The following is a 25505-nucleotide window of genomic DNA, read 5'->3' on the forward strand; positions in this document are numbered from 1 at the left end:
TCCCATATGGCCGCCGGCTCTAATCCCGGCAGCTCCACTTCCCATCCAGCTCCCTGCTTGTGGCCTGGGAAAGCAGTCAAGGACGGCCCAATTCATTGAGACACTGCACCCGCGTGGGAGACCCGGAAGAGGTTCCAGGTTCCCGGCTTCGGATCAGCACGCACCGGCTGTTGCGGCTCACTTGGGGAGTGAATCATCGGACGGAAGATCTTCCTCTCTGTCTCTCCTCCTCTGTGTATATCTGGCTGTAATAAAATGAATAAATCTTGAAAAAAAATCATTAAAAAAAAAAAGACTTGCTGCTAAACCTAGAGGTCAGAAGAAATGGGGTTGATCACCTTAAAATGTTTTGTTTGCACATAGCATGTGATTTCCCCAGCTTCCAAAGCACTTGTGGAATTAATCCATGAACTAGAGAAACAAAAAGCTAAAGACTGCCAGCGTTTTCTGAGATTTGTTTCTTGACCCCTGAACTGCTAAAACCAAGGCAAGTGAAAGCAAACGGAAGGCAGGGACCACATTCTTCTGACCAGATCAGGCCCGGTATGAAGAATGTTTCATGTTCAGTAGAAACTAGGAGGGACTGGAAAGTGATGTCTGGCTGCCACATCGCTGATGTCATTGCAGAAGTAGGTTTTCAAGAATGCGTTAAGAGTTACTTAGGAAACTACGAGTCATCGAAATGCAGGCAAAAAACACTTCTTATCCATCATACTAAATTCTTATATTTTATTGCATTAACATAACTTGCAACAGCCTTTTTCCCCACTATGTATGCTAAAGCAATTTACCAAGTACTTGAATTTCATGGGCATTAGTGCCTGTGAAATCTTTTCCCAATTAGGTAGCTGCTACCTTATCACTAAAACATACTTCTGTTCTGTGGTCATTTCCATTTCCTGTATTATGCAACAGACACTCCTGTGTTATTTAACCCGTATCTGTGGGAGTGAGGAAGGTTGGTGCAGAAACAATATGTTCTGTGGTATAGTGGAGACCAGAGTACTAGGAAAGAAAGAATTGTCATGTGCACCTCTAATTCCGAACAAAAGAAGACCCCCAATAAAACTGCTAGTATAACTTGACAGCAAGGTAGTAGACTCTACGACTGCCTAAACCTACAAGGTCATGAGACATACAGAAAGCAGTATACTGGAGTCAAGACTACAGCTGAAGGACTGTATTATTGTAGAATGCAGGGGACTGTGGGGAGGGGAAACGGGGGGAGGGAAAGAGAGGGAAAGCAGGGAAGCCCTTTACATACAAAACTATATAATGGAAAATAAGAATAAAAAAAAAGAAAGAGTATGTTCATCCGCATCATTTGCAATATGAGAAGACCTCTGCTGACACAGTGAAGGCAGGCATAGTGACTTGCTCCAAATCTTGTGTTAGTTATCTGGCTAAACCAGATCTCCTGACTTCTGTCCCTGGTAGCTTTGTCTTTGTACCACATAATTGCCATGTACAATAAAAATAAAATCTAATGTAATCATTTCCTGTATTAGGTCTTTTGACCAGAGCGTTTTTTTTAAGCATTGATTAAAATTATTTGTAACTTATTCACTAATGAGCTGATTTCTGCAGGGCTGAATTAATCTTCTTCCAAACAGTAAGTGGTCAAAAAGTTGGCAGCAGGAAAGGGAAAACCTAAGTTTTCCATTCTGCATAATTTACTATTGGGTAATGAAGTTCTGGTAGTCTCATCATACTTATTAATTGTTTTATACTATTTTTAAGATCCACCTACTCAATATTTTAGTTAACGACTGTGAAAGACATGTTTCACTTTGAGTTTCTTCCTGGTGTCTTAAAGATTATTCTTGGTTTATAAATAGTGTAAGTTGACAGTGGGTTGTAGGGAGAGTTACTTTGGGAAAATCAAATTTTACTCAAAGAAAGAATATATTTCTATGTTGTGTGAAATGGCAACTGGATGCTGAAAGAATCAGGGGGGCTTGTGATGGTGGACCCTTCTCTGCCTCCACTTCAAGAGTATGGTGGAGATTCTACCATCAGGAGAAATCCTCTTTATTGTCATGGGGTCCAGGGCTGATTATTTTTCTTGCTTGAAATTACCTTTGAATTCAAACAATGATAAAGTTGTGCTTTCTTGAAGAGTCCACCCTTTTCAAGATGGGTATCTGGGGGGGTGGGCAATTGGCACAGTATTAAAATGCTTCTTCTCTCTGTCTCTCCTCTGTATATCTGACTTTGTAATAAAAATAAGTAAAAATCTTTAAAAGTAATGCTGTTTCGGCCGCCACCATCCCTTGTCCATGTGACTGGGTTCATGACCTGGTTGCACTCATGATTCTGGCTCCATGCTCTTAGGCACCTTGGGCAGCAAGTGCTTTGGGCCCTACTGTATTTATGGGAGTCTGGCTTAAGTCCTCAGCTTCTAACTTTGATCTATCCCAGCCCTGGCTGTTGCAGGAGTTTTCAGAGTAAACCAGCTGGTGTCTGTCTCTCCCTGCCTTCCAAATAAAAGGAAAAAAATACAGATTTACAAAGAGGAGGATATTTGAAGTATAGTGCTCACAGATGTGTGTTTTAGTTATTATCATGACCCTTTTCCCTCTGTTTTCACTGGGTGATCATGATAGAGGAGAACTCTTCTAGGTTTTCAAGGCACTTGGTCTGAATCACCTAAACCTGGAGAAAGATTTTATCAATGGGCAAGAATAAGAAGCATCTGATTTATTTGGGAACATTTCAGCAGGCCTTACATTGAACCAGAGGTGCTTTAGGAGGCTATGAAGAACTTGGATGGTGTGAGTCTATGACTTCCTTGGGACTTTCTACACTTTCACGTTCTACACTAACAAATTTTTTGAAAGTATATCAATTTTGCCTTAACAGAAATAGGTAAGGGAGGTATGCATGCATGTGTGCACAGTTTGTGTATGTGTGCTTTTAACATTTTGGGAGGGGAGAAGGAATTCTTTAGGATTTGGGATGTTTTGGCAGTTCTTTGTACACTGCACTGATACATTCTAGCTTTCTGAAGAAATGGTTTAATGTGAGAACACATAATGGCAAAGTTTAGGGACTCCCACCTAACACTGCCTTGCCAGTATCCTAATTCCATACTTGACTTTCATAGTGTGTTTGCTTTCAGATCTTTCCCAGGTACCTAAAAAAAAATCAGCATTTAGGGACTCAATTCAGTATGATACATAATGAGTATTTTATCCTTTGAACAATCATTTAGGACATACTGATTAAGAGCCTGTTTTTCTTTGTAAAGTGGCCAGTCCACTTTTTAAATCAGTGCGTTTTATTTTTATGCTTTTGACCTGCACAATGCATGTATCTTTAGTATTAATTTATTTACTGCTAGGGAGAGACAGAAACAGAAAGAAAAGAGTAAGCTTCCATCTGCTGGTTCACTCCATAAATGCATGCAACCAATGAAAATAGAAGCTTGGAATGCAGCCCGGTTCTCCGATGTGGGTATCAGGAACCCAATTAATTGAAGCATCACCACTAGTTCCTAAGTTCTGCATTGATGGAAAGGTGGAGTCTGAACTCAAACCCAAACAGTGTGGTTTGTAAGTGTCTTAACTCAGGATAAAGTCCCATTCTGTGCATCTTTAAAAAACTTCATTGCAAAAAATTTGAAACACAAAGAATGTGAAATGTACTTTAACAGAGTAAGACTGTGCAAATCCATGTACCAGCACCTAGCTTCAAATTACTTGCATATGTTAATCTCATTTTATCAGAAGCCCTCATTTTCCCCAAATTGCTATAAAGTGAATTCCAATGTCTTAGCATCTCTTCCATTAAATAACTCATAATGTAAGCGCAAGAAATTAGGATGTAAAGGAAGATACAACTGTATCATTGTAAAAAAAAAAAAAAAAACCCAAAAAACAGAAACAACTATATCGATGTCACACCTTTAAAAAAGAGCGGGGCGGGCCCGGCGGCGTGGCCTAGCGGCTGAAGTCCTCGTCTTGAAAGCCCCGGGATCCCATATGGCTGCCGGTTCTAATCCCGGCAGCTCCACTTCCCATCCAGCTCCCTGCTTGTGGCCTGGGAAAGCAGGAGAGGACGGCCCAAAGCTTTGGGACCCTGCACCCGCGTGGGAGACCCAGAAGAGGTTCCTGGTTCCCGGCTTCGGATCGGCGCAGCACCGGCCTGTTGCGGCTCACTTGGGGAGTGAAACATCGGACGGAAGATCTTCCTCTCAGTCTCTCCTCCTCTCTGTATATCTGGCTTTCCAATAATAATAAAATCTTAAAAAAAAAAAAGAGGGGGGCAATAGTTATTATAATATTATTTCTATTTTCCAAAGTTCAAATTCTCTGTCTCTTACCATTCTTAATAGATGCTGTTCAAAACAGAATCTAAATGCCTTATATATGATTGGCATGTCTTTCCAAGTCTTTAAAATAGGTCCCTGTCCCTCTTGGGTTGGTTTGTTTCTCCTGTAAACATTTTGCTGTTCTAGAATTAGGTGATTGCTTCTCCATTGTATCTGGTTGTTTGAATATACAATTCTTTCCCTTGTATTTCTTGCAAATCTAAGATAACATACTCTTAATATATAATATAATTCCTTATATATATTTATACGTTTAAAAATATTTATTTCTTATTGGAAAAGCACATTTACAGAAAGGAGAGAGAGAAAGATCTTCCATCCTTGGTTCACTCCCCAAATGGTTGCAATGGCCAGAACTTAGTTGATCTGAAGCTAGGAGCCAGGAGTCAGGAGCTGCTTTCAAATCTTCCGTGTGGATGCAGGTTCCTAAGGCAATGGACCGTCCTCTGCTGCTTTCTAGGCCATAAGCAGGGCGCAGGAAAGAAAGTGGAGCAGCTGGGACACAAACAAGCTCCCATGTGGGATGCCAGGGCTTGGAGGTGGAGGATTAAGCAGTTGAGCCAATACATTGGCCACATATATATATTCATCTTCAACTGATTTTGTTTCTTCCATATGCGCTGCTAATGCTGCTTTAATGATGGTACAAATATGAATGTGCATCCAACAGGTAAAGGTTGTATCTTGACTAGGTAGGCAAAGTCAGCAAATTGCAGGTTTTCTCAGCTGTGTGTCTTCCCTCCAATGCCTCTCCCCCTGGCTGTGCAGTTATCACAAGAAATGTGCAGCCAGGTGCCTTGGATAATCTGAAGAACATATGAAGGTTCTCATAGACAAACTTTATTGAAAAGACTGCATAAAACTTTTTAAAATTATTACTAACAGTTCTTTATGGGTCTTCAGATTTCTTTAAATCTTTTATTTATTTATTTATTTATTTATTTATTTATTTATTTATTTATTATCATTCTATGACACAGTTCCATAGGTTCCTGGGATTTCCCTTATCCCAGCCCCAATTCCCCACCGCATTAGTTCCTCTATATTATTATTAAAGTATTGTTCTTCATACACAGTCATATGTCCATTATTGCAGGCATGGACAATGACAGAGAGTCCAGCATCCTATTGTCAAGATATAGTAAACAGTTTCATTGTAAGTCAGTCTTTGTCTGGAAATAGAAATGCATACTACATTGTATCCTCACATCTGGATGTTAGTCTCCATTTTACAGTTACTGTACATCCTCTTAAATGAAAAGTCACAATACAAAATCAACAATAAAAAGAAAAAATAGAAATTTACAATGCCATGAAGTTAAATAACATGTTACTAGATATGACAGTCTCCATTACACAGCTACTATACATTCCCTTAAATGAAAAGCCACAAAACAAAATCACCAACAGGAAGAAAAAAGAAATTAACAGCACCATGAAATTAAATAACATGCCACTGAATGACTAATGTGTCGCTGAAGAAATGAAAAAGAATATCAAGAACCTTCTTGAAGAAAATGATGTTACTGTATGATCTGAGTCATTGAAGAAGTTGATCAGAAGAAACTGTTTTGAAGAAATGAAACTAACAACAACATCAAAATCCATGAGATATAGTTTCTGCTGATTTTTGTTGGTGAAATGTGTTTCTTGTAGGCAACAAATAGATGGGTTTTGTCTTTTAATCCAGTCTACTAATGTATGACATTTGATTGATGAGTTTAAGCCATTTATGTTCAGAGTTCATACGTATGGGTGGTAATTTGGTCCTATCATTTTAGGAGTGGGTTGTTCATTGATTTAGTATTCTGTTGTAATTTTACTGGGATGTTCTTCCCATTTGCCCTTGGTTTTGGTAGGTGCTATTCCTCTTTGTCAAGAGAACATCTTGAAGTATCATTTGTAGGGCATGTTTGGAAGAGGTATATTCTTTTAACTTTTCTTGACTGTGGAAGAATCTTACTTCATTTTCAAAGGCAAAAGAAAGCTTTGCTGGATATGTTATCCTAGACCGACAATTTTTTTTCTTTTAGAATGTGGAATATGTCACTCCATTCTCTTCTTGCCTGTAGAGTTTCTTGTGAGAGGTCTCCTGTAAGTTTAATTGGCATTCCTTTGTATATCAATTGATATTTTTCATGTGCACATTTAAGGATCTCTTCCTTATGTCCGATTGATGATCATGTGTTGTGGTGAAGATCGCTTTCGATCAAGCCTGTTGGGAGTTCTGTGCCCCTCCTGGATGATGTTTTCCAATTCTTTCTCTAGATTAGGGAAGTTTTTCCTTATTATTTTATTAAATATATTTGTAAAATAAATTTCTCTTTCTGTGCCTTCTGGGGGTTCAATAACTCTTATATTTGGCCTTTTAGTAGTGTCTTTCAGTTCTGGAATACTTTTTTTTTGGCCTGATCCAGCTCTGCTTCCAGCTTTGTGTTTGCTTCCCCCTGGTGACAGGAAATATCTTTTAATTCTGAGATTCTTTCTTCTGCTTGCTTCATTCTATTTTGGAGAGTCTCCACTGTACTTTCAATTTGCTACTGTGTTCTTTTTTTTTTTTTTTGTAAAGATTTTATTTTTTATTACAAAGTCAGATATACAGAGAGGAGGAGAGACAGAGGGGAAGATCTTCCATCCGATGATTCACTCCCCAAGTGAGCCGCTACAGCCGGTGCTATGCCAATCTGAAGCCGGGAACCAGGAGCTTCCTCTGGGTCTCCCACATGGGTGCTGGGTCGCAAAGCCTTTGGCCATCCTCGACTGCTTTCCCAGGTCACAAGCAGGGAGCTGGATGGGAAGTGGAGCTGCCGGGATTAGAACTGGCGCCCATATGGTATCCCGGCGCATTCAAGACAAGGACTTCAGCCGCTAGGCCACGGCGCCAGGTCCTACTGTGTTCTTAATTTCTGATATATCAGCCTTGATTTGCTTTTTTTGCTGCTATTTCTTATTTAACATATTCCTTAAATTCTTTGAACTCTTGTATGTGCTTCTCATTGTTGCTCAGAAGCTTTAAAATAAGTTTTCTAAATTCTGTGTACCCCCCCATTTTCTCCATGTCTTCCTCAGTTAACTCTGAGATTGGCATAGGGTTTTGCTCCTTTGCAGGGGAGTTTTCAGTAATATTCATTTTGCCTTTGTGTCTTCTTTTGCTTTTGGTCATTGTACTTCTGGTTATCAGAGTCTTCTCCTTGTGTCAGGTTTCTAAGCTGTGTCACCCACAGGTCTACAGTTCGATTTTACTTATTGTGGTTGGTACACAGTTGATTGCTTGTAGCCAATTGTGTCACTCCCTCCAGCAAGTTCCAGGTCTGGGTTCTTATGCTAGATTTCCACCATGTTCTCCGTAGCCCCAGATTCTGGCTCATCACTCTCCACCTCCTGTGATATCATGCAGAAGTAGCACTATTGTCTCTGCAACCTTTCTCCCACTTCCAGTTGGAGCAGGTCCCAGGATTAGGGAGACAGCAGGTGTCATATATACCTAGGTTATTGTTGGTAGTGATCTTGCAGGAACCTGTTGGCTGTTAGGTGTGGGTGCCACACGGACCTATTTTGACCCATACGATGCCACAGTCAGTATTATTTTCCTGTGGGTCCAGTGCAATCCACTGAACTCCGTGAGTTCCCGCGAGCTCAGCACATGCGCAGTTCACTGTTGTCCCCTGCAGTCCTAAAGCTTTTGCCACAGTGTACAAAATGGCTCCTGATGTGCCACTACTAGAGCTCTTGATCTGCTGACTGTCAAGTCTGAGGGCTACCCAGACCTGTCTTGGGTGGAACCTGTAGAATGCCATGTCATTGCAGTTTACTGAGTCAGAAATGAGTTCACTCCCAGCTCAGCATAGGCTCAGTCCTTTCCCTTGCCTTTGCCTCCTTAAGCAAAATGGCACCCAGTTCAGCTCTAGGGGGCTGACTGGGCTGTGAAATCCACCCTGTTCTCGCACTGCCCTTCTGGGATCTGCTGCTCTGTCTCTGCTCCTGCTCAAATCAAACAGACCAGCAGGACAGACAGTTATTTGTCTGGGTTCACCTCCCACTCCCAGTGAAAGTCCCTTCCCACCTGGTTGCTGGTGGAGTTCTGGCAGCTGGTGGAGTTCAGATCGCTGTTAGCCGAATGGCACTGGAGTATCAGTCACTGCAACACCATACCATTGTTTTCACTGCTTTCCTGTGTCTGTCAGTCTCCAGGTACCCCTCTGCTGTTGTTCTGTCCTCTCCTATTTGCTGGAATGTGTCCTCTCTGCTTCATCCTGATTAAATGTTTCTCCGTTCGCTTAAACGTGTCCTTACCCTATTCTGCCGTCTTGATTCTCGGTCTTCAAAATTTCTAGTATGAACTAATATAGACTTAAAGTAACCTCTTATCACAGAAGATGGAAATCCTCAGTTGAATTCTTGCTGCTGGTGATTGTAGTTCCCTATAGAAACCATAAAATGCTATTAGAATAGTGTGTGTGTTTAAAGAGAGCTTATATTTTAATATAGCTAAGGTAACTGAAAGCAAGGGTAGCTTGGATTTAGACTCCATTGTGATGGGAAGGAGCTTGGGATTTTTACTTTGTAGCTCCACTTCCATCTGCATTCAATGTGCTCACTAACCCCCAGAAGGCCTCCTTCCTCCTCAGGTGGCATCGTCTGAATCTTTTGTTCTTTCCTAAATGTCCTTCCTGGCTTCTTTATTGAGCTGGCTTGAGAATGCAATAAAATATGTTTTCGAAAGATTAAACAAAGAAAATCAAGCAAGAATCTGTGTAGGCATTGTCCAGAGGCATCACGGCAGCCTTCTGGGCCTCATGGCCCTTTTCCCTCTTCCCAGCCTTGCCATACTTCACTCTCAACACTCAGTATCCTGAGGCTGCTGCTTACAGTCTGGGTTCTGAAGAGTCACCACTGTCAATTACAAACAGCAGCAGCCGCAACAACAATAAAAACCTTTGTACATCTAAGCTCTTGTGTGCATATGACAGCATGAGTTCGTATTCATCTGTATGTGGCTGTGTGTTTACATAAAAAGATGGTAACCACCTATTTCAAAGGTTCAGTAAGAGAATCAGCCATCTTATTTTAAAAAAAATTGTGTAGAATTGCTCTTGGATCTTTCTGAGATGTGAAAGCATTAAGTGGACATATTTTGTTTAAATAGGTATAACTCTGAATGCCAAAGAATGTGGTATAAAGACAAGGAGTTGAAACCCATGTACTGCTGTGTTTATTTGCTAGAAAAACTCAGGGGACTGTGTCTACTAACCAACAAGGTTTTCATTCCTCCTGCCCTAGGATGGAAAATCTTGAGTGTAGAAGGAAGAGTTTAAAAGAAGAGCAGTTAGGAAGCCAGGGATGAGTGAGTGGGAGAAGAGGAAGTTCTAGAGAGGGAGATTGAGACAAGAGAAGGACCAGTTAAGGGACCAGTGTTAGAAGGAGATGCAGGACCAGTTAGCAGTGTGTGGGCATTGGTGTTGGAAGGAGATGCATGGGAATTATTTGCTAAAAGGGGCATGTTTGCAGTTGGTATGGGGATGTGTGGAGTGGTGAGACTTGGGTTGGAGGGATGGAGGAGGCTGGGGAAGATTTCAGGGATGAAAGGAAATATTTGTGAAGGAGGAGGTATGTTGGCAGAAAAGGAGTTGAGGAGATTGTTAGGTTTTATTAAAGATGGAGATTGGAGAACAGAAGTAGGGAAAAACAGACTAATTCCAGACTTCTAAACCAAGAATATTGCCAGAGAAGAAGCTGGTAGTTCTTGAAGCTTCACATCTTCTTGATGTTTTGATACTGGAAGAGTGAGGGAGATTTTTGCACTCAGTTTTCTCCATGTAAGGCTTGGAGTTTGGGATTTAGGCGGTGGATTTCTCTAATTTTCCCTTTCAGTTCTCTCCAAACTTCCCTACAGTAGGCCCCCATATGCTACCATCGGTGGCCTCAGGCGCATTCCATAAAACTCTGGTAAAGAATGGTACTGCTTCCGAGTGCCTGCTCTCAGCTGGGTCTGAACTCAATTACAGTTCATCAGTACAGACTTTGTTCATAGCAGTGCCATATTGTAGGCATCTGCCGCAAGAGAACAGTCTACAGACCACCAGTGTGCTGTGAGAGCTTCAAACACTAGGCATCCATCACTGTTGGCCACAAAATGTGCACCCAGAGTTAGCAGCTCCATCTGCAAGCCCTGGCAGGATGTGGTAGACACTCGAAGTTTATTGTTCAGTGGGTATTTTGACCTGCGCCCCTCAGAATATTTCTAGATTGTTTCTCCTACATTCTTCTGTAATTGACATTCTTTTTTTTAAAAAAAAATATTTATTTTTGTTAGAAAGGTAGATTTACAGAGAGGAGAGACAGAGAGAAAGATCTTCGATCTGCTGGTTCACTCCCCAAGTGGCTGCAACAGCCAGAGCTGAGCTGATCCAAAGCCAGGAGTCAGAAGCTTGTTCTGGCTCTCCCGAAGAGGTGCATGGCCTCAGACTTTGGGCCATGCTTTACTGCTCTCCCACGCCACAAGCAGGGAGCTGGAAGGGGAGTGGAACAGCCAGGACTGGCGTTCATAAGGATCCAAGCATGCAAGTTGAGGATTTAGCCGCTGGGCCATTGTGCTGGGCCCTGTAATTGACATTGTTCCCCTGTCCATTCCCTGACAATGGGAAATGGTTTTTCCTTTCCTATCACTTGCCCTTGCATTTCCTTTGACTACTTTCTGCTACATTGGTTAATCTCAGCCATGTCTGTAGCAATGTAAAAGGAGAGGTAATGTGTTGTGTGCTTTGGGAATCCTCACTTGGATAATTACATTTATATAGGTTAGACTTCAAATCCCTCTTCTCTAGCAAAATACAGCACAGCACAACAAACCCTTTGGTTTAATTTGTTCATTTTTCAATGTGAATTTATACATTTTTATCTGGTTGAAAGTATAGTCATTGAGAGAGAGAAAAAAATAAAGGGAAACCCTTAATGTGTTGGTTCATCTGCCAAATGCCCATAGTAGTTGCTGACAGTGCATGCAGAAGCCAGGAATCAAGAACTCCATCCAAGTCTCCCATTTGGCTGGCAGAAACCTAGTACTTGAGATCATCTGCTGCCTCCCAGGTTGTGCATTAGTAGGGAGCTTGACTGGAAGTAGAGGCTAGGTGCCATCCTAGGCACTCTGATAGAGGAGGTCAGCGCTTCAGTCAGTGGCTTAACCTCATGTACCATGATTCTGCTTGTTTATTTATTTGTTTTTAATGTTTCTTGGGTGTGCTTTCTTTACCTTGACAGCGAGGTCTCCCTGGCAATTGTAGTGTTGTAAATTCACTGCTGGTGATTTAGGTTGAATGAATGATATTTTAAAACAAAGCCAGAAAAGAGTCTGTACCATTTGCAACATGATACCTGAGATTGTATTTTAAAGTAATTTCCTTCTCCTTAGAGAAAAAGTGCTGTGAGTTTTTTGTGGTCCCATCTGTAAAACGCTTCTTGACTTTGAATATTGCTTAATTGACAATGAGATGATGTATGTTTCAGGTGATAAAATAACAAGCACATTGGGGGCTTAAATTTATGGTTAAAAAAGTAAACACAAATGTCTCAACACACATGAACTTCTTTCCTGTTTAGACTTCCCTGTGCTGTCTTTTGTCTCAGATGGGCACCAGACGCGTTCTTCCCTTCTCCCAATCCACTCCTTAGCTATGTGTGTTATAATGTTTGCAGCCATTAAGGCCTGCTGGACTGTTTTGCTCACACAGTAACACCCTGCTTGGATCCTATAGTTTCACTTTTTGTTTACATAAAAAGTTCCAAGAAATTGAAAAGAAACATCATGGTGGATCAAGAAGACAGATTGCAAACCTCTGAGTCTTTACTCTTGCCATGACCAAGACCCCCTCCCCGCTCTCCCTCCTGTTCATTGCCTCTTTGTAACCTGCTCACCTCCTAGCACTCTCAATCTGCTTTTCTTACAAACTCATCTGCAGTCTGGTGTGTTCTGCATGCACTCATACCTCTCCTTCATTGCCTAGGGAATTAAACTCAGACTTTTCCATTGTGTTCCACTCTCTCTTTACTCTGCCACACTCTAAGATTAATTCAAAGTTCCATATTACCCATGTCTCCTTTGGATTGCTGATGTCTTTCCGAATTCTAGGCCCCTCCATTCTTGAGAACACAACTCAAGGTGAAAGATCACCCTGGAAGTAGGGAAGGAGACAGGTATCAACGTCTGTGGACCCTGGGGTCAGCAAGGTCTGCTATCTTGCTGATTTTCTACCTTTTAAATGTGATTCTTTGAAGTATTTTTATTTATTTGAAAGAAAAATGATACAGAAGAGAAGTAAAATTGTACATTTGCCAGTTTGCTCTTCATATAACCAGGGTGGGGTCAGATGAAAGCCAGGAGCCCAGTACTGAGAACCCAGGTCTTCCATGTGGGTGGGAGGGACATGCGCACTTGAGCCATCACTTGCTCTCTACCAGGGTGCATATAAGCAGGAAACTGGATTATGCCTTGATATAGGATGCAGATGTCTCAGATGCTCTTAACCATTGTACTAGATGCCTGCCCCTGATTTTCTACTGTTTGCAGTGAACTGATTTGTGCTATTAAGAGATAAACTGTAACACATACATGAAGTCATTCTGCTATGGCAAAAAAACAAAAATTGACCTTAAGAAAATGAATAGATTCCATATTGTGCCTTAATATAAATCAGGAGTGTACAACCTTTTATCCATCCTTAATAGACCCAACAAGATTGAACTGAAAAAAACAAGATAGCAAATATGAATATCCCTTTATCTTTCTCTGGAATGCCCAAGTCGTTTTTAACATTCTTCTTCAGCTATGTCTGATGGAGAAACATTGCTTGGCTGTTCCACAGAGTGGTTTATTTCATGTTTGCAAATGTCCTGCTGATTACTTCCCTAGAGACTATAAAGCTGCTCTCCTCTCAGCCAGTACAACTTTGGAATATGTTAGGCTTGTATTTTTTTTGGCCAACCAAACTGCTTCAGTGATCACTTTTTAATTTTTAAGAAAAATGTGTGTGAGTGGGAAAGTAGGTACACTGTGAGGTAGCGAGGAATCTGTAGTAGTGTAATACTCTGTCATTGTTTTTTAGCCCAAACAAAGCTTGCTAGTATTTCATTCAGTATTTCCATATGCAAATAAATTAAAATATATTAATAATTTTCATCATCCTATATGGCATCAGTATCTGTCACTACTAGGTCAAAAGTTAAACTTATGTGTGTTGACATGAAATATTTAAAGCTTTCAGTTCTGTCCTATAAGTGTAAATATTTAAAATGCAGAATTTCAACTCAGTACATAGCTTAATGACATATACTTTGACCTGCTTTCTAGAATGTTGTATTTGTATATGGTAGAAATACCCTTTCTTTCTTTCTACTTTTGTTTCCTATTTTGTATATATTACCTTGAAGCTAAAGTCCTAATAACCAGTGCTTTTCTTGACTGAAGGATTGTTATCCAAATTAAACTAGTCTCCAGGGAGGCATACCCAGGCCTGCATAGGTAAGAATTTCGAAGATTATGAGAGAGTAATTCATGATTATCAAATGCATTTAATCCCCAGAGAGTTACAATTTTAGATTTTTTTTTAAATGCTATAACAAACAATTTTGCTTTTTCCTGTGCCATTTTTAGTTTTAATTCTATCAGAGACAGGATGTTTGCTGAATGTAGCAGTGGTCTGATAACTGCAGGGACTTGGAATTTTGTTTATATTCTTAAACGATTAACATTTTGGATGTGGAAATATTTTTTTCTGCAACTGGATAATTCCAGTGAGATTCTTTTCTCTACTTGGAGCTGGCATTACTATCATTTCTTTCTGTTGTACCCCCCTAACACTGTGACTTTAACTGAGTTAGCCCTACTGTATGTTCCATTACTGATCCGCCAATCAATCCTCTATAGAATATCTATTAGCAATAATTTTCCCTTGGGTGCATCTTTCCTTTGGGCTATATATAAAGGCAGGAAATAGAATCTAATATCATACACATTCTAATGCCAAGTTCAGAGCCTTGCTTTTAGTAGAAACTTTAATGAAGATTAACATCTTCATACTAATAATTGACTTTCAGATATTAGTGGGTGAAGAAAGTCTTGGGTGGCAGTGGCTTGGTTCCATGCTGTCCTGCAGGTTTTAGGCTAACCAAGCCTTCTCATACTTGGCTGGAGGTCAGTTACTGCAGGAAAGGTGTGGCAAACGGTGAATCATACTCTGGCTCATGATGCTTCTGTTTGAAACTGACAAGTCATTTTCTTTCGTATTTCATTGATCAAAACAAGGCATATACCCACACCTTCTGTCACCAGGATGAGGAAGAAAAAAAAGTCCATTATGTTCCCAAAGAGCGGGCTGGAATTTAAGTGAGCAAGCTGTCATGTAAATACATGTCTGATATGTATAGGCATTTAATACCTGTTCAATGAATAAAGTCTCTAAAACTTCTTTCTATACAGTAAACAGAATCAGTTAAAATAAGGCAATACTGTAGTAGCTACATTGTTAAAGACAAGAATACTGAAAGTATTGTCTAAGCTGTGTTTGGAAAATATCCAGGTTTTTTGGTAACTATTAGTTTTCTTTAATATTAAAGAAATATGGAATATCTATATTAAAGAAGTACTTTTTTATTTCGAATGCATTAAGTATAGAGCAGATAATTGTTAATTAACATTTTGTTAAGGTCATTTAAGTGGGAGAAAATAGAAGTCAGCATGTGGCTTAACAGGCTAATCCTCCACCTTCAAGTGTTGACACCTAATAAGGGCATCATGTCCTGTCTGGCTGCTACACTTCCCATCTAGTTTCCTGCTTATGGCCAGGAAAAGGCAACAGAGGCTGGTCCAAGTCCCCAGGACCCTGCATCCACATGGGAGATCCAGAAGAGGCCCCAGATTCCTGGCTTTGGATCAGCTCAGCTTTGTCTGTTTTGGCCATTTTAGGGAGTGAACCAGCAGATAGAAGATCTTTCCATCCTTTTCTCTGTAAATCTTCCTTTCAAATTAAAAAAAGTAAATATGTTTTAAAAATTGGTTGGACTCCCAATTAAACTGTTGGATATATCTTGACAATAGAATGCTGGACTGTCTGCCATTGTCTGTACCCTCAATGTCAAGATACACTTAAATAGCAGAATGATGGACTTATGACTGCTTATGAAGGACTATACTATTGTAATAATATGGGGGAGGTCAGTTGAGGGGAGGGAATTTGCAGAGGGGATAAGGGAAATCCCAGAGCCTATGCAGTTGTATCATAAAATTTAAAAAATAGAAGTAAAAAAAAATTTTAAAGTTAATGGGAGAAAATATTTTAGTCTACAACCATTTATATATTAAGTTAGTCTGATCAAGGAATTCTTCAAAATAACATTTTGAGGGACTGATATCTAGCTTGAAAATTGGGCAATTATTAAGGAAGAGTTAGAGTCCAATCAATGAAAAATGAAGTTGCTGCATTTTATGCTAAGTGATATTTGTTTTTGATTATCAAAATAAACCAAAATCCATCATATAAAATGTAGAAAATATAAAATTGGATGAAATAGGTAAAGTAAGATTCATTGGTAATGCCACCTAGATAAGGCCACTGTTAATTTTTTAGTGTGACTTCATTTAGCCCATTGTTACTGTTGTTGTATGTGAATAGGCATAGAGGAGGGAGAAGATATTGTAGGCTTCTCAACTTTCCCCCTATTGTTGGACTTTTAGAGCGGTTTTCCTATAATATGAAATAATACTGTCTGGGTGGGTATTTGATCTAGCTGTTATCCACTGCTTGCAACACCAACATTACATATCTGAGTTCTCTGCTTTGAGTCCTATTTCTGCTCCTTGTTCTCACTTCCTACTAATCCTTACTGTGGAAGTAATGGCTCAGGTAATTGGGTTACTGCTACTCATATGGAAGCCCAGGATTGCCTTGCAGGCTTCAGTCTGGCTGGTATGGACATACGGGAAGTATACCCATCAATAAGAGTTATTACTGTCTAAGTCTGTCTCCCTCTGTCCTTCTGCCTCTTGACAAATTAAAATATATATACTGTAATGACCTCCAAATTCATTTTTGTTTTCTCAGTTCTGAAGTATTTACCTAAGATGGTTGGCCAAGTCTTGCTGGTATTTCAGTATAAACAATCAACCAGAGACAAAGTTAGTTTGGAAAAGAATACTGAAGACAAGAGATTGTCTTGATGTCCATCAAACCAGGCTGGTGCTACTCTCAGGGTTAGAATAGGTGGAAGCTGACAAGTGCTAAGGGGGCCATTCGTTTTGGAGAAGAAAGGGCACTGTGCCTGAGAAGTGAAGGACCTGCAAGAGCTAGATGGTAGGACCAGGTCTCAGCTGGGAGCCAGTTCTGAGGGAGAGCCTTAGAAGAGCACATACCACGAGACGAAGTCTGTTTATATTCATCTGGGCAGGTCTTTGAGTTGGAGGGAAAGAAGCCCAAGGCAGAGTTTGCTACAGGAGACTATGGCTGTTTGGCAGTTGGCTCCTTAGCCCATCACCAGAGTTGAAGCAGCCAGGCTGTGTCCTGGCTGCAGGCTGTGAATAAGGGTCAGTTCCTTAGGAGGCTACGTACATTTGGGTGGGTAAAGGTCCCTAAATCTGTTTCTAGGCAGGAATGAGGAAGTCTGTGGTGTTCGTTCAGTTTCTCACCTGTGGGACAAGGGCTTTCTGAGGGCTAGAGATAAGACAGAGATATTAGATGCAATCTTCTTCCTTAGACTTGTGACCTGGTTACACAGCCACTGTGTGATTGATTACTAACCATTTTCAGTACTGTTTTTCTGTACATCAAAGATGGCATGATGAGTGTCTTGCCTTCCCTCAGGTTGGAGGGTAGTCAGTGATAGATTAATTCAACGAGAATGTTAAACTGTGTTTCCCATTTGCCAGTAATACATTTTTTGTCAGTAACGCAAGCTTTCTCATTTGCAATGATAGTTTGCAATTCAAAGACATGTTCACAGACCAAAACTTCAGTTTTTTTAAATATCTGTGTGTTTGAAAGCATTAATGGAGCAGTCTCTAACAAAGTTTTCTTTGTCTACAACATGTGAGTTTTCATTTTATCAGGATAGTTCCTGGGCAGTTAATCATTCTAGCAGGGACTTCTAAAGGGAGGTTGTGTGCATGTCCCCTTGGTGTTTACTAGGTTGTTGGGCAGCAGATGTTTCTCCAAGGTCTAAATGCTGAAGGGGAATTGTCCTTTTCAGCCTGACCCTGGGGTAAAGATTTGTTTTTCCAAAACATCTATGCTGTTCTCTTGAGTTTCCTTTTGTACAAAAAGCATCCCAGATCTGTGGTCTGTATTCTTCAGTTCAGTTGGTTTATTGGGAAAACAGATTTTGTGTGTGGAAGTTGCATTAGGCCAGACCACAAGGGTGTTTATTTAGATGTAAGCTGACGGAAGTTTTTGTGCTGGTTTTTCTTTTCTTTTTAAGACGTTTTTTTTTTTTTTAAGTTAGTTAAACTTTCTCCTGTTGTTTTTCTTTACAGAGTTCGGCAAAATGATGGCAGAGCGTAATCCCATGCAAAGCCAGCAAGATTTACAAAATGGTAGCGTAGAGGAAGGCGTTGCGGTGCATTCTCTTGAGAGCGACTCCCAAAACGGGATGGAGAGCCTGGGCCCAAAGAAATACTCTTCCAGTCTGAGGTTCAAAGCCAACGGGGACTATTCTGGCTCCTATCTGACCCTCTCGCAACCTGTGCCTGCCAAGAGAAGCCCTTCTCCTCTGGGCACCAGTGTCAGAAGTAGTCCCTCCGTGGCCAAAATCCAAGCAAGCAAGCCGTTCTCCTGTGATGGGACTGACAAAAGTATGTCCATGAAACCTCCCACACCTTTACTCAGCACCCCTTCCGGTGCATACCCCCTGGGGAGAGCTGACTTTGATCACTTTACTGGGCGGGACAGTGAGAAGTCCTTGAGACTCTCCGAGAAGCCTCCCTATTCCAAGTATAGCTCCAGGAATAAGTCACATGACAATGTGTACTTTCTCGGAGGGCTGGAAGGCAGAAAGGCATCTGGCTCCCTCCTGACCATGTGGAATGGCGGTTCCCTGAATGACAGCGGCCCCTCTCCCATCAGCAGATCAGGAGCAGCAAGCATGCCTTCAAGCCCAAAGCAAGCCAGGAGAATGAACCTTCAAGACAACCTGACACTGCAGTCCAAGTCAAGCAGACACAGGGAGTTGGCGACCGAAAGCGCTGGTTTACGGACCCGGAAGTATTCGGGCAGCGGCCTCAGTCACATGGGAGCCTACAGCCGGTCGCTTCCCAGGTTGTACAAAGCCACGGAGAATCAGCTGACGCCTCTCAGCTTGCCTCCCAGAAGCTCTCTGGGCAATTCCAAACGAACGAAACTAGGGGAAAAGGATCTACCTCATGGCGTTGTAGACAGCGACAATTACCTTAACTTTTCCTCTTTAAGCTCAGGAGCCCTCCCCTACAAGTCCTCTGCCTCCGAGGGCCATCCTTATGTCAGTTCCACCCTCAGCGTGCCTGCCAGTCCTCGTGTGGCTCGGAAGATGCTTCTGGCCTCGACCTCCTCCTGCGCTTCTGATGACTTTGACAGGGCTTCATTCCCGGGGACCAGTCCCAGCCACTCGATTCCTCTCGGAGAGCCAGACAGAGTGTTTGTAGCCAGGAGGAACTTCTCTTGTAGCTCTATGGAGTTGGACGATGCTGATTTGGACAGCCTCCGTCAGGCCTCTGGGACGCCCCAGCCTCCCCTTCGGGAACGGAAGAGCAGCATTAGCTCCATTTCCGGGCGCGAAGACCTCATGGACTATCACCGGCGGCAGAGAGAGGAGAGACTCAGGGAGCAGGAGATGGAGCGGCTGGTGAGCTTCTTGCTGTTGGCTTTACTGTTTGGTGCGGGCGAGTCTGGGGCGGCCTTGGAGTGGACTCCAAGGACCTCAGTTAGGTGGAATGTTTCCATGTGTGCTCCCATCCCTTCTTGGACCCCTCCTCTTATCCTTCCCAGCTCACTGGTATTAGGCTTGCAGTGCTATTTGACAGGTCTTCCGGAGCTATCCATTTAGTTGCTTTGCACAGCTCTCACCTGTAGGAATTATACTTGAAAAAGCTGACAGTGTTGCGGATTTTCTCACGAGTCTTACAAACTCTTCTTTAAGGCTGTGAGGAAGTGCCGATCTGTATCACATACACCATTAAACTTGAAGGATATAATTAATACCTGCAGGTTTAATACGTGCAGCAGCGGATGCAGTTACAATAGAAGTAGTTCTGGAAATCATGACTCATGGGGAGTCTGGCTGTGAATTGGTAGCAAGTTGTCTGCAGAGTTCAAAGGCTACCTCGGTGGCACTGAGCTCCTCTCTACACTGTTCATATACACCCCACACTCTTCCATCGTGACGCCTAACACAGTCACTCCAAACTGTACATGTGCTTGCCAAATTTATTCAACTGCTTTTTACCCGCCAGTTAAAATGAATTTATATTTGCAAGGGGAGAATGGTGGAAATAAGAAGATAGGAGAATTCTTAAGGAATATCAGGCAGTGAATTTGTAGCAAGCTGAAAATTAGAAAACAGAGAAATATGCCTAGTGAATGAGAATAAATAACTGCATTTTACTTTCTCTTCTATGTGTAAGCTTTTTTTTCCTTTTAGAATGAATAGACATTAAGAATTATTTAGATTCATATATGATTAGTAATTTCCTTGATGATGGAAGCATCAAGATGGTGGAGCTAGTTTACAAAGTACAGGATTATTAGAGTTATTTTAATTATTACTAAGGAAATGTGCTTGAATAAGATCTTTTTTTAGTCACAAACAAAACCAGTAAACCCTACAGAACAATAAAATTGTAAAATTTAGATTATAGTGAGGAGAAATCATTTGCATCTATATATGACAAAAAGTGTCATTTTAAGAACCTTAGAAATAATACCAATAATATCTCAAAACATATCTATTTTGAGAAACTTAATTTCCATTATCAGTACCATCAATTCTATCTAATTATTTTTCCTGTTCATCTTGGGCCATTAATTTGGTTTTATTATTTCATATGTTTCTATACTAAAAGGAGTCTCGGAAATGTGGTTTAGCTGCTGAGTTCTGTCTCATTGTTTATGCAGTGTCAGCTCAGAAGCATGTATCTCTAAGTCACTTTTTTTTTTTAAAGATTTTATTATTATTATTGGAAAGCCGGATATACAGAGAGGAGGAGAGACAGAGAGGAAGATCTTCCGTCCGATGTTTCACTCCCCAAGTGAGCCACAACGGGCCTGCACGCGCCAATCCGAAGCCGGGAACCTGGAACCTCTTCCGGGTCTCCCACGTGGGTGCAGTGTCCCAATGCATTGGGCCGTCCTCTCCTGCTTTCCCAGGCCACAAGCAGGGAGCTGGATGGGAAGTGGAGCTGCCGGGATTAGAACCGGCGGCCATATGGGATCCCGGGGCTTTCAAGACGAGGACTTTAAGCTGCTAGGCCACGCCGCCGGGCCCTCTAAGTCACTTCTTTGAGATATCAGGTATCATGACGAAGTCCCTTCTGTGAGCTCTGAAATTGAGTCTTTGTTAAAGGCACATTCTGGTCCATAATCTGAACCCCATTCTTGAGTTATGCTTGGAAGGAAAGTGATGACTGATTGGCGATTCTGAAGATTAGTGACTGTGCTTAATTTAATGATGAACTTAAACTGTATCAGTGTGAATTAAAGTTAAAATTTTGTGAAAGGATATAAAACACTGTTCTTACTCCATTCGTTTTGTTTTGTTTTGTTTTTCCCTGGAAGGTAAGAACATATTTCAGAGAATAAGGGCATTGGCGTGTATTTAGGATCTTTTTCTAAAGTAAATTATCTGTACACTATTTTTTAAATTTATACTAACATTTTAGCTATAGAAAATCATCTTAGAACAAGCTAGACTTCTCATCTGATTTGACAAATCTTATACATTTCTTGTAAAACTAAGGAGTGTACCAAAAGAAACCTATTATTTCTAATATTTTTTTGCTTTTGTAAGATTGAAGAACGCATCTTTGTAATTGTCCAGAATTCCTCCAAGAAAACCTGAAGAGAGTTCAGGTATAAAATATCTTGAATTTCCTTACCCCCTTCCCCAGGGTTTTAGGGAGGGCTGAATCATGGAAAGTGAATCGAGTCTTAAAGGAGATTTTTGTCATTTGATTAGCACAGAATTGTGGGTAACTGAGCACAGTGGATTTTGTGATTAGGCTAGCTACTATGCAAAGTGATGATACATTAGTTTATAAATAAGGACCTTGAAGTGACTCAGAACTGAGGAACTGATGTTATTTTAGAGATACAAGGATAGTCTAGTTTGCACAAAGCCCAGAAACTTACCCTGGTGGCACCAAGTCTCTGCTGCTGGGGCATAAGACTTACCTTTTGTAAGCAAAGACTAATTTTCCTCGGATCAGTCTATTATTTCAACAGAAATAACTGTGTCTTAGTTTTATATCACGAGGGTGCTTGTCATGCATCACATTCTCCATAAAATATTCCAGGAATAAAGATCAAAATTGCACAAACTTTGCCAAAATGTTACCATTTTATTACTTCCTGATGACTTAACATTTTCAGGTATCACAGGTCAAGACAATCATGCTTGCTTTGTTCAAACCCCTTTCTGCTTCTGTCAGCTTTTGTCCTTCCTGGTTCTCTTTCAGATACAAATATGGTTTCTGATTGGGAGATGGGAATTTTGTTGAAGCTGAAGCATTCTGGAACATAATTACTATTAATGCAAAAAGATATGACAAAAATAATTTACATACAACTCTTTAAGATTTTTTTTATTGGAAAGTTGAATACACAGAGAGGAGGAGAGACAGAGAGGAAGATCATCTGTCTGTTGATTCCCTCCCCGTGCGACCACAGTGGGCAGTGCTGTGCCAAACTGAAGCCAGGAGCCAGGAGCCTATTCCAGGTCTACCACTCAGGTGTGGGGTCCCAAGGCTTTGAGCCTTTCTTGACTGCTTTCCTAGGCCACAAGCAGGGAGCTGAATGGGAAGTGAGGCGGCTGGGATTAGAACCTGCAGCCGTATGCGATCCTGGCACATTCAAAGCGAGGGCTTTAGCAGCTAGGCTACTGCACCGGGCCTTAGTTATACAAATTTTTTTTTTTATCTCATGGAAATATTCTTAATTTTATATTTCAACAAATTAATATAAAACATTTGAGAAGTTCATGCAAAGTAAATTTTGATAAAATCCAGATCATATTTTAAAATGAAATTAATTTTGTGTTTTATGCAATGATAAAACGAGGAAAAGATGTATGGCTGTTTCTTAAGCCAGATTATCTAGTCACTTTATTTTGTGTAAGGATTCACGTTGTGTAAACTTGCTTTCTAATGGTGATGAAATGTTATTAAGTCAGTAGTTTTTATGAGAAACATTTTTCCTATAAATAAAACATTTAATTTTTTCTAATTTTTTTTACTTCTTCACTGTTTTTTGAAAACTCAGCATAATTTTATTAACAAAAGAGTGAACCATAATTAGGAACCTCAGGAATCTCTTAATGAAGGGTAATATCCACTCCGTACCAGTACTAAATGATCTCCAACTGCTGTACAATTTTAGATGTTTATATATAATGTGTAAACATCCATATATTCCTTTTTTCTTGCTCGTAGCTGCCTGTTTATGCTTTGGTCTTTATGCCAGTCTTTTCTTTTTATGCTTTTGAAAATAAAATATGAGGACCTGGCATGATCACTCAGTGGCTCAATCCCCACCTCACTAGCACCAAGATCCAACATGGGCACCAGTTCATGTCCTGGTTGCTCCATTTCCCATCCAGCTCCCTGCCTGTGGCCTGGGAAGGCAATAGCAGATGGCCCAAAGCCTTGGGACCCTACACCCAATGTGGGAGACCTGGAGCAAGCTCCTGGCTCCTTATTTCTGATCAGCTGACCATTGCGGCCATTTAGGGAGTAAACAAATAGATGGAAGATCTTTTTCTCTGTTTCTCCTTCTCTCCACAAATCTAATATGTTTTTCCAATTAAAATAAATAAATCTTTAAAAAGAAAACAAGATAATGAAAAACTTGACTTTATAATGTTCTAAATAAAGAATTACTAAGTCCAAATTAAATGTGTACACATCAGTTCATAGACTTCAGGACTTCCATTTGGACAGTTCAACAGTCATTTTAATTCCCTTGCACAAAACACACTTTATAGCCGGGAACATCACTGAATACGTTATCTTTGGAAGACTGGGATAGTGACTCTTTGACAAATTAGCTGTTCTACACATTAAAAAATCTTTACAAAGTAGTCAAGATAGTCTTTTTCTTCATCTCATTTGATCTATGCATACCTCCCAGTAATTCTGAGGTAATGATGGCCTTTGCGTGCTTCTTACATTCCAGAGTATAAAAATCCATTTTAAATACAATTTAGTTTTTTAGAAATAAAAAACTAAAAGAGACAGTAGTGTTGAAAGCATTCATTGGGTTATTGCCAGAAGCATCGACAGTATTGTGCAGAAGCAATGGATTCCCATAAGTTGCATTGTAACAGTCTTCGCGGGTTTTTTTCTGGCAGGCGGTGGTCATTGCAGTGCCTGAGAAATAGCATTGCTGGCATTCACTGCAGTCCATGGTGCCTCATGATAGCTAAGGTCCATGGAGTACAGTTTTCTATCACTGTGCATCTCCTAAGGATAAAGTTGGCTTCCTTTCCAGTAACATCCTACTATTTCCATGGCAGTTATGTGGATAGGTAACTGTCTGACTCAGCACTTCTCTGATGTTGGGAAGACGATTTCTTCTTACAGCTACTTTAAAAGCATGTTATATGTTAAGTATGTTAATCTGCAAGAAGCTAAGACCTTGTCTGTCTAGGTAGCAGACTTGAATATTGGAAGTATTGTATCTGTACTTAAGAAGAATAATTTGACTTTTTTTGGTATGCAGTTATAGCATTCTTTCTGGCTTTCCTTATTCTGTGCTCTGGGTTGTTTCTCAGATTCCTAGATGATATGCATTTAGTTCCAGGTAACAGGGAAGCGCCTTACAAAGAAGGCAAATACATCAGCACAGATGGATTCTTTGCTTCCAGAAAAGAAGAGTTTTTCCTAAAAACCAAAAGATGGAAAATGAGTTACTCTTTCTGGCTTTAAAATGTTTTAGTACTCTTGCAAGAATTGATGTTCTCCAGGGCCCAAAGAAAAACTAAGGCTGCATGTCAGAATTTTTGTTACATGTGATAGATTTGATAGTTCTAAAAATTAAGGGAGCATTCACTTGAGATACTTAAGGGGTTTTGATATTTTAACAAATAAATCTGTGTGCTCTCTAAGTCCTAAATGGTGGTCAGATGCAGATGATATTTTGAAAACCAGAGAGTTTAACAGGTTAGTATCACTTAGTTTTGTAATTAGGAAAACAATGTTCCAAAACCCATAGGCAGGGAGCCTTCTTGGAAGTTCTTCCACTTAACAGTTCTGTTTGGCTTCTCCATTTGCTTCTAGCCGTTTCCATTGCCTCCCATCTCCTGATCGCCCAAAGCAACTTGGACGTGGAGGCATTCATACTGACATGCAGCTGTGCTGAGTTGTGATTTAAGCTTTTAAGCTTGACAGCAGGGTTTAGTTGTGTAGCAGAGCAATAAAGAATACAACAAACAAATAAACAAGCAACTGCAAAGAGACTGTTGGTGCTTAGTCATAGTTTTTTTTTTTTTTTTTTTTTCAGAACAAAGTCTTTGAAGTGTGAAGGTAAATTTAAGAGCTAAAAATTGTGCTACAATGTGACTTGAAAGGAATCAACTTTCTTATGTGGCCCTTCCATTTGCTATGTCTTTACCTGCATGTTAATAGTTTTAATAGTTACTGTTTTATTTGAAAAGCAGATTTACAGACAGAAAGATTTCGCATCCTCTGGTTCACTTCCCAAGTTACTGCTACGGCCAAGCTGAGCCATCCAAAGCCAGGAGCCAGGAGCCTCCTCTGAGTCTCCCATGCAGGTGCAAGGTCGCAAGGCTGTGGGCCATCCTCTAATGCTTTTTCAGGTCACAAGCAGGGAGCTGGATGGGAAGTAGAGCAGCCGGAATATGGACTGGTGTTCACATGGGATCCTGGTGGATGTAACGTGAAGATTCAACCACTAGGCCATTGTGCTGGGCCCTAAAGGGATATTTG

The 25505-nt window shown here is 40.7% G+C and overlaps 1 protein-coding gene across 15 annotated transcripts in view; it reads left to right on the forward strand.

The window, feature by feature from the left end:
* PHLDB2 (pleckstrin homology like domain family B member 2) overlaps positions 1–25505 on the forward strand; it is a 105521-nt gene that overhangs the window by 6930 nt on the left and 73086 nt on the right. For all 15 annotated transcript variants that reach the window (XM_058661855.1, XM_058661856.1, XM_058661860.1 and 12 more), the window contains exon 2: positions 17850–19192. In XM_058661855.1, the coding sequence (XP_058517838.1) occupies positions 17861–19192 (1332 nt within the window). In that variant the 5' untranslated portion in view covers positions 17850–17860. The remainder of the gene's footprint in view (positions 1–17849; positions 19193–25505) is intronic.

The sequence above is a fragment of the Ochotona princeps genome, chromosome 3, assembly GCF_030435755.1.
Source record: "Ochotona princeps isolate mOchPri1 chromosome 3, mOchPri1.hap1, whole genome shotgun sequence".
Classification (NCBI taxonomy): domain Eukaryota; kingdom Metazoa; phylum Chordata; class Mammalia; order Lagomorpha; family Ochotonidae; genus Ochotona; species Ochotona princeps.